General features: G+C 40.6%; 1 protein-coding gene across 1 annotated transcript; it reads left to right on the forward strand.

The window, feature by feature from the left end:
* Positions 1–4,297: 4,297 nt before the first annotated feature.
* LOC123134001 (probable peroxygenase 5) lies at positions 4,298–7,208 on the forward strand. Its single transcript, XM_044553370.1, has 6 exons — positions 4,298–4,585; positions 4,708–4,821; positions 5,361–5,446; positions 5,563–5,657; positions 6,546–6,671; positions 6,887–7,208. Exons 1-6 carry the CDS (start codon positions 4,501–4,503, stop codon positions 7,038–7,040), a joined length of 660 nt encoding a protein of 219 aa, XP_044409305.1. The 5' UTR covers positions 4,298–4,500; the 3' UTR covers positions 7,041–7,208.
* Positions 7,209–10,629: the final 3,421 nt, after the last annotated feature.

Here is a 10,629-nt window from a genome sequence, read left to right on the forward strand (position 1 = left end):
CTTCCCAGTCTTTTGCTAGCCTTCACCTGTACTAAGCGGGAATACTGCTTGTGCATCCAAACTCCTTAAACCCCAAAGTTGTTCCATATGAGTCCACTATACCTTCCTATATGCGGTATTTACCTGCCGTTCCAAGTAAATTTGTATGTGCCAAACTCCAAACCTTCAAATGAAATTCTGTTTTGTATGCTCGAGCAGCTCATGTTACAACTAGGGCTGCCTATATCTTCCATGCTAGGTGGGTTATTCTCAAGAGGAGTGGACTCCGCTCCTCATTCACGAGAAAGGGCCGGTAACCGGGATGCCCAGTCCCATGATCCAAAAAGATCAAAGCAAATCAAAATAATTAAACAAAACTCCCCCAGGGCTGTTGTTAGTTGGAGGCACTCGTTGTTTCGAGCAAGCCATGGATTGATGCTTGTTGGTGGTTGGGGGAGTATAAACCTTTACCATTCTGTTTGGGAACTGCCTATAATGCATGTAGTATGGAAGATACAGCCATCTCATAGTTGTTGCGTTGACAGTGAAAGTATGCCGCTCAAAATGTTATTCAATCTCTATTTTAAAATCGAGCTCTGGCACCTCTACAAATCCCTGCTTCCCTCTGCGAAGGGCCTATCTATTTACTTTTATGTTGAGTCATCACCCTTCTTATTAAAAAGCACCCGCTGGAGAGCATACTGTCATTTGCATTCATTACTATTGGTTTATATTGGGTATGACTTGACTGGATCTCTTTTACCATGAATTACAATGTTTAGTCAGTCCTTGATCTTTAAAGGTGCTCTGCATTTATGTTTTGCGGTCTCAGAAAGGGCTAGCGAGATACCATTTTGTTATATCATGTTATGATTGTTTTGAGAAAGTGTTGTCATCCGAGTTTTATTATTATGGCTCGCTAGCTGATTATGCTATTGATATGAGTAATTGTGAGACCTAAGTGTTATTGTGAGTATGGTTAGTTCATAAAATTTGCTGAAACTTGATGCTGACTTTTCATGTTACAACAACAAGAGCAAACAGAGTTTGTATAAGTTTTTCTTTATCACTTTCAGCTTATCAACTGAATTGCTTGAGGACAAGCAAAGGTTTAAGCTTGGGGAAGTTGATACGTCTCCAACGTATCTACTTTTCCAAACACTTTTGCCCTTGTTTTGGACTCTAACTTGCATGATTTGAATGAAACTAACCCGGACTGACGTTGTTTTCAGCAGAACTGCCATGATGTTGTTTTATGTGTATAAAAGAAAATTTCTTGGAATGTGCTGAAAATCCACGGAGGCACTTTTTGAAATTAATAAGAATTTCTGGGCGAAAGAAATACACCAGGGGGCTCACACCCTGTCCACGAGACAGGGGGGCGCGCCCCCCTATCTCGTGGGCCCCCTGGACTTCCACCGACCTCAACTCTAACTCCATATATTCACGTTCGGGGAGAAAAAAATCAGAGAGAAAGTTTCATCGCGTTTTACGACACGGAGCCGCTGTCAAGCCCTAATCTCTCTCGGGAGGGCTGATCTGGAGTCCGTTCGGGGCTCCGGAGAGGGGGATTCGTCGTCGTCGTCATCATCAACCATCCTCCATCACCAATTTCATGATGCTCACCGCTGTGCGTGAGAATTCCATCGTAGGCTTGCTGGACGGTGATGGGTTGGATGAGATTTACCATGTAATCAAGTTAGTTTTGTTAGGGTTTGATCCCTAGTATCCACTATGTTCTGAGATTGATGTTGCTATGACTTTGCTATGCTTAATGCTTGTCACTAGGGCCCGAGTGCCATGATTTCAGATCTGAACCTATTATGTTTTCATGAATATATGTGTGTTCTTGATCCTATCTTGCAAGTCTATAGTCACCTATTATGTGTTATGATCCGACAACCCCGAAGTGACAATAATCGGGATACTTCTCGGTGATGACCGTAGTTTGAGGAGTTCATGTATTCACTATGTGCTAATGCTTTGTTCCGGTTCTCTATTAAAAGGAGGCCTTAATATCCCTTAGTTTCCACTAGGACCCCGCTGCCACGGGAGGGTAGGACAAAAGATGTCATGCAAGTTCTTTTCCATAAGCACGTATGACTATTTACGGAATACATGCCTACATTACATTGATGAACTGGAGCTAGTTCTGTGTCACCCTATGTTATAGCTATTACATGAGGAATCGCATCCGGCATAATTATCCATCACTGATCCATTGCCTACGAGCTTTTCACATATTGTTCTTCGCTTATTTACTTTTCCGTTGCTACTGTTACAACTACTACAAAAACCCAAAAACTATTATCTTTACTTTTGCCACCGTTACCTTTATTATCATACTACTTTGCTACTAAATACTTTGGTGCAGATACTAAGTTATCTAGGTGTGGTTAAATTGACAACTCAACTGCTAATACTCAAGAATATTCTTTGGCTCCCCTTATGTCGAATCAATAAATTTGGGTTGAATACTTTACCCTCCAAAACTGTTGCGATCCCCTACACTTGTGGGTTATCAGCGACCTTCCTTTTATAGGCATAGGAGAAAGAGGCGAGAGGGCAGCGACGAAAGGTGAAACAAAGACACGGAGATGAAGTGAAATAGCCGGCAGCCGAAGGGATGCGCCGTTCACATTCAGTGTCCACTATAGCGAAAATCATTTCAACTTCCGTGTGACCTTTCGTATACCAGTCGTGCGTGACAAAAAATTAGACATCAGCTCATTCCCGCAACCCGCGGCGCGGCAAGACGGGCGGCGAAGGAGGAGCGCGTGTCAATGTCCCTCTTATTCTCATGCTCATACTTGTGGAGAAACAACCTCCCTTATAAGGAAGTCCAACTCCCACCAAACTAGCAATGTGGCACTAAATTTTAGTTCCACCTCTTGTCTTGCATGAATGGGCTGCATGGGCCTCTAAGATTTATTAGGAATATCTGAAACTGTTAGTGGGCTAACCCAAAATAGACAAAATTACAGCATTGACATCCGTGCAGGTTTAAAAAAAATTGTTTTCAGCTGTTCCTTTCTTTTCAGTTTTAAATGTCAAAGATTACCAAATGGAAAAAGCTGATGTTCAACTGACCGATCTTTTCTTTACGTCCACTGCATCCTACCCTTGCCACGTGTCTTGATTAGGCCCGCACACTGCATCTTTTCTTCATCCTTATCTCCGTGGAATGCTGGTCACTAATTCATTTCTGTAGCTACTCCCTTTCATGCAACTGGTCACCTGCTTCATAAAGTAAACCGCAACAAATGCTATGTTGCAGACCATCTGCCGGTCCCTTTGCTTGACATGTGGCCACCCACGTCTTATCCCTTCGTCTCTCTCCGTCATCTTATTTCTTTTTAAACCTCTCTCTCCCATATACAAGTGCCTATCAATGGCGTACATCTAGCCGGTGAGGAGGATGGTGACGAGGCAAGCGGTCGGAGGTCGAGGGAGGCGCGATGGGGAGGTCGAGCGACGCCTCTCCTCTCTCACCACCGTTCGGCGGGCGCACGTCGCCGGCGACACGATGGCAGGGATGGGCAACGCCGCTCCCCTCACCAGCGTCCGGTTGAAGCTCGTGGCGAACGACAATGGTGTTTTTTTTGCAACATTCAATTTGTTGCAAGGAAGATTTATGCAACATTAGTCATGTTGCAAAACTTTCTTTCGTACCACCATATAAAAGTGAAGACAAAGAAAAAATAATCTGCAACATCACCTTAGTTGCAAAGTTTTTCTGCAACAATGCCTCTATTGCAGAAAAATGAAGACAAAAAAATAATTCCGCAACACGGGCTATGTTGCAAAAAATAAATAAATCCCAGAACACAATCTATGTTGCGAAAGAAACTCCATAAGGTAATTTGTGTTACAAGCATTTCTGTAATAAGATCTCTGTTGCGAAGTAGAGAAAGACGTGCATCCGCTCGATTTATCAAATCTAACGGCTCGCAAGGCGGCGGATCTTTAAAAGATCCGCATGCCGACACATAGCAGCCCTCTTACTGAATATAAATGGCATCCCGCTTAGATTATTTTTCTCCAGACTCATCTGAGATTATTTTGTGAAACTCCCTGCTGGTAATTCAAGATTGATGCCTAGTGAAAGTGGTTTAGCTTCCTCCAAGTAACAACGAGGACCACCACGAATCTAACCAACTGGTGGCCAGTTTGCTACCGCATTTGCACCATATACAACAAAACGTCATGAAAAGGTAACAGGGGCAGCAATTAGTTTGTTCTTTGTTTCAGCAAAACGTCAACATCGGTAGTCATCTAAAAGTTTGCTCCTCTTCCGCGCATCAATCATAAATGCACCAGAGACTAATACTCCGCATCCGCCAACAAAGATGTTTACGTGGTTTCGCTTCCGCCAAGTACCATCTCTGCTTCAGCAAGAAAGAGGGACCTTTCATATGTAGCTCTTCCCTGGCTACTTAAACAGTGCACCGCGTTCCCTGAGCACACTCTCCAGTCACACGGCCAGAGAAGAAGGGGTTACCGGCGGCAGCAGCAGCAGCGATGGCGATCCGGCGACAATCATCAGCAGCAGCTTCTCTACTCCTGCCGCCGGTGGCTGCTCTTCTGTTTCTATGGATGTTTGGCGGTAAGTCTTGCTACATGCTGCAGTTTCCTATATTATTTTTTACTAGTACATGATAACTATTGCAAACTTTTCTGTAATTTCTCACTTACGCATATCATCACTATCGTGTTTGTAACTTGAAGGGGGGCATGTGATGGCACATACTGAGATTCGCAACATGACGGCTCTCCAGAAACATGTCTCCTTTTTCGACCGTAACAAGGATGGCATCATCACTCCTTCGGAAACATTTGAAGGTGATTGATTTCTGCAACAAATTCTGCACGATTTAGTCTTACTAAGATAGTATACAAATCGCATATATCTGCAAATTGAAAAAATCTATGCATTTTCATGGATAAAAGAGAAGCTCAATAGATCTTTTAGCCTTAGCTACAGAGTACAAATTAGTCCACTGCCAAGCAGAGTTGATTGACCACATCCGCTAAGTAATTGCACTCCCTGTGCATTTCACTCGAATAAAAAAACATTTTCATTTATTCTAAAAAAACATTTTCATTTGGTCATGCCATGTTTAAGTGATTTTGCTGCTGTGTTCAACTTTTATTTGTGCTGATTATATTAATAAAATGGCATTATATCCATACCACTGCGAAACACATATATTTAACTTTATATTATTTTAGTGTCTTAAGTAACTGGTTTTGCATAGATGCGAGTCCTAAATACAGAGCACTCTATACTCCGCAAAATAAAATAAAAATACAGAGCACTCTATTGCTGGAGGCTTCATTTTATATTCTAATCCATGCTAAACTTATACTTTGGAATGTAGGGTCTGTCGCAATTGGTTTTAATGCTACATATGCCAGAGAATTTGCCACCTTGGTGCATGCTGCTAATGGTCCTATAACAAGCCCCGTACTTCTCCTCTCCCTCACCCACACGTGCACACACACACACACTATTCTTTTAACATATAGACATGTTTGTGGATGAACTACGAGTTTGATATGTTATATCTTTTTTCAATCCAGGCTGATGCACCATTGCCTCACTTATCAATATACATAGAGAATATGCACAGAGGAATGCATGGGAGTGATACCGGTGCATTTGATGTTAAAGGAAGGTAATTAATACCACGTGCTATTTTTTTTGCGAGGGAATACCACGTGCTATTTAGGGGCGGAGCTGCGATTTTTTGCAATCACTTGTTACTATATAGGTATTTGGTTGTCTGAACCGAACTAAAAATCAAAGCTGAACCCGAAAGTGCCTTTCTGCTCCCGAGCTCAAATGAGCTCGGTGAACAGTTGAACCCATTCACTCACGACTGTCCTTATTATTGCTTTGGGTTTGTTGTGAAATAGTCTATGGTAGTATAGTAAGTTCACACCCAAATTTTAAGTGAACCCGATGGAAAAATTTCCTAGCTCCGCCTCTTCGTGCTACTTATGTACATATCAAGTGAACCAAGGAAAATAAGAGTTACAAATCACTTAAACTTGTGGTTTTGTTTCTGCTAACTTTTTAAACTTTAGAAATCGCCCCATTTTACGAGATTTCTAGGATTTAGAATAATTTTTTTGTGGGTTGTGTGCTCATCTATATAGTGAAAGCTTTACAGTAATTTTATGGATGTGTGCATCCACGGGTATATAGAAAAATACCGCTTAACTCAACTAATTAGTGTCTTTTAAAAGGAAATTTGCATGGGGTAAAATCTATTTTGATATTTTATATTATAACCAGTTTTATGCGGAACACCGAGGTGCACCAGCTCTATCCATACATATAAAAACAAACTTATGGGATGTCACATATCCAACAGCAGTAAAGCAATGCAGAGGACTTATAATGCTCTTCCTTTGTAACTTGGATATAATTGATTTACCTTGATCATTGGGAGATATTATGTACATTTATGCTTTGATATTTTATTCTCGTATATATGCTAGTTTTTGTGCATATTTCTATCATTCGAATCCGTATATATGCTAAACATGTCAAGCTGTAGGTTTGTTCCACAAAAGTTTGAGGAAATATTCATAAAGCATGCAAAAACTAGACCAGATGGTTTGACATATTTGGAGATGGAGGATATGATCCTAGCAAATCGAGATCCACTGGACCCTGCATCATGGTAATTTGTTACATATGCATGCCCTGGTTATATGTGGATTTTGTTTTTTAACAAAAAACCTATGAATATGTGTAATTGCTCCTGGTTCTTCGGTTTTTATAACAAGCCAATTAGTTCTTGTAAAAAAGCATGATTTTAATTAACGGAAGGGCAAAAGAGTTAGTTAAGATTATTGGCTCCTGCTAAGTTTTTCGTTTCTATTGTTATAAATTCAGGGAGGGACCTCAAATAGAATGGGGCGGAATATACAACGTCGCGAGTGACAATGATGGATTCCTTCATAAGGACAATGCGAGAGGTATATACGACGGAAGTGTGTTTGTAAAGCTGGAGGAAAAGAGGGCCTTTTCTCATCATAGTGCAATGTAATAGAGTGCAACATGTTGTACGCTGAAATAATTAGGGGAACACATAGTGTGTGTACTAAGACTGGTATATGTTTGTTCAAGTGTTTGTTCGCACATAAGTAAAATACTGTGATGTTTATCAAGATATATATATGAACTCTGAAAAAAATCGTCTAATGTTACAATATAAGTAATTTGCAAATTTATATTGGTAAGAAATGTGCCGCTCGTGCCGCACCTTGATGGTAGCCAGACTAGATTCTTGAACTTTATATAAATTCCATAGAAAGAACAACTGCACAATAGTTTTAGAGTACACCGCTTCTCCATTTCTTTTCTTTTTTTTGGGAGAAATACGATATAGAAAGCTCCTACCGTACAAATGTAAGCACCAGAGTTGAAATCTAGTAGATGGAGTTGTGCACCACTACTCCAGCATGACACCAAGATGTGGTTCTCCCCTTTTCTACATTTTCAGTATCTTCGCTATGGATTGTGTGTCTCGGGTTGAAATCCTACCACATAAATATTACTTGTAAATATGACCTTGGGGAGTCTTTTTCCCTTCTCCTTTAATGAATGATACGCATGCTTATGCGTATTCGAGAAGAAATAATTATTCTCGGACACAGCCTTTTATCTGATCAACATTACTTTTGTGCGTTTGCGAATCTGCTGGGAATACTCGTTCCCACACACAACCACATGCATCCTCGAGACCAGCTCTAAAACTAGAAGAGGTTTAGGGTTTCGGTGCATTACCAACATCTCACACCTGACCAGGCAGAAAAATTTACAGACTGTGTACCTAAGGCTCAAGGCAGCAGATTATGGCACGGCGTGCACCCAACAACCCAAGGAGCCTATGTAGTATAGATTGGATAAGCAACCATTAGTGAGGTTTAGCAGTACTACTATAAATTGGATAATCACACATGATTGATCTTGCCCATCACACACAGTTATAACGCCGTCACTATTTATCGGTGAGTGATGGGGCTATATATGATCGCACACGATTAATAAACCATGTGCGATTGTTCAAACTTCGCACACAATTTCATTATTTCAATCGTGTGAGATAAGCTCGGCATCACACATGATTTTAGCATTCTCAACCGTGTGTGTTTCCATAAGACTGCATGATCTTTTATTTCTTAGGTTGTATGTGTTGCTTAGTTATCACACACGGTTATATGTACAAAATCATCTCTGATGGTTGTACTATCCCACACGTTTACCAAAAATTAACTGTGTGCGATCAACAGGTCCCCATTGATCTCAAATTTGGGCAGCAACTGTTGTACCCATAATTCAAACATTTCATGTAAAACACCATAGCACATCTCAATCAAATAATTTATTGATCATTTCAAGAAACCATGTGTACATATATACATATACATTGTGTCATGGGTCCCTCTAATTCTCAACTGACTGAGAAATAACTTATTTCTCAGACAGCTGACATCAGCTAGCAACCGATCCATTTTCTACCCACTAGGTGCGCGAGCAAGTACTTTTTTTCGAAAAGGAGGGGTCTCCCCGGCCTCTGCATCAGAACGATGCATACGGCCACCTTAATTAATAAGCAAATAGGTTCAACAAAGGTCTTAAAGTCTCAACGAAAAGAAAAAAAAGCTCACAGAGAGCATAAAAAATAAGTAGACATAAAGCCACAACTGGCTGGCATAAGAAAGATAGGAAAACTAATTGCCTATCCTATTACATGACCACCATCCAAATCGGTTGAAAATAGCCCGTGCTACCATCTCCCACCAGATCTGACGCCCACTAGCTATTTGTGTTGCCCTGGTCATTGCTCTTTTGCTTAACTAACTAGTTTAGTGCGCGGCCATATCGTTCGCCAACGTACGTACATGCAGTGTAGTTTCATGGTTTTCTTAACGACTAAAAACTACTCATCATCAAAATAAGAAACACAAAAAATAAGAAAAAAAAACTTAAAACTCAGACCCTCAATAATATTTTTCTCAGTTACAAGACACTTGCAAAAACGCATCTAGGGCGAAGCACGCACACAAATCCAATGTTTGGTAACATTTTTTGTCAATTGAAACCTCATTCACGGATAGAAAAATATCAGTTACAACACTACTTGCAATTGAAAAATATCTCTCATTTCCGACCTCACTTGCAATTGGAGAAATATCAGTTGCGACCACACTTACAACTTGGAACTGGGAAAAATTTAGTGCAACCCCACTTGCAACTAAAAAACTCTCAGTTGCCACCTCACTTGCAACCGAGGAAACTCAGCTACAACCCTAATTGAACTGAAAAATTCCAGTTGCAACCCCACTTGCAACTGAAAAATCTTAGTTGTAGCAGCACTTGCAACTGGGGAAATTTTAGTTGCACCCCAACTTGCAACTGAAATATCTCAGTTGCATCCCCCACTTGTAACTGGAGAAAGCAACCCAACTTGCAACTTAAACATCTTAGTTGCAACCACACTTGCAACTGAAGAAATTCCGGTTGCAACTCAACTTGCAACTGAAATATGTCAGTTGCAACCCCACTTGTAACTGGAGAAAATCCTAGTTGCAACCCAACTTACAACTAAAACATCTCAGTTACAACCTCACTTGCAACTGGAGAAATCGCAGTCTCAGTTGCAACCGCACTTGTAACTGGAAAAATCTCAGTTGCAACCCAACTGGCAACTAAAAATCTCATTAACAACCATTTGCAAACTGGAAAAAAATCCTAGTTGCAAAACGACTTGCAACCAAAGAAAAAAAAATCAGTTTCAACACGTCTCGCAACTGTAATTGCATCCCAAAAAATTATCAAAAAAAAGCACAAGAAAGGCCTACGTACCCAACCCCTCAACAAGGTCTATACGAGCAGCTCAACGTAGTCCGGGACAACACAAGGGATAAAAGATGCCCATGCGTCCAAGAAAATGCAACAACAAAAGGCACACACAAATCAACTCGGACAGGTAAAAAAATAAAAAAATAAAGGACCAAATACACAAAACCCACAAAGATAAACTCGGACCAATATAAAAGTACCATACCTAGCTAAATTCCGGAAAGGGCCCTAAACCTTTTGGACATAACCAGCCTGACAAAACAAAAAAGCTAGCATAAATAGCTCCAGACCAACAACCCATTCCTCCCGCAGGCTCTGACCCAGATAAACAAAACAACACAAAAATGTTGCACCAATCTTCACGTGACAAATCAGAGGGTTAAAAAGTTGACTGCGAACTAAGTTATTTCTCAGCTGACTGAGAAATAGCAAAACCGTTGTGACATAGTTCCAATTGCTAGCTAGGTACACAAATGAGATCCACAAAGAACATAATCTAGTCTTTCTTGGTTACACCATTGTCTCAATAATAGGTGCTGAAGGATTTAGCTGCCACGGTTTTGCCAAGACCCTGACAATTGCCTTGTAGTTCCATATTTTGTTCACAACTTAGCTATCTCTTTTCGTCACCAGCGTGATATTTTGGGTACACTGTACAAGGCACTCTTAACTAAAAAAATCTTATGCAGTGCACCAAAACATCAAAAGAGCGACGGGTTGGAATTAATTCATTGAAAGTATCTTGTGGACTACATTGTTTCATCGTGTCT

The sequence above is a fragment of the Triticum aestivum genome, chromosome 6B, assembly GCF_018294505.1.
Source record: "Triticum aestivum cultivar Chinese Spring chromosome 6B, IWGSC CS RefSeq v2.1, whole genome shotgun sequence".
NCBI lineage: Eukaryota > Viridiplantae > Streptophyta > Magnoliopsida > Poales > Poaceae > Triticum > Triticum aestivum.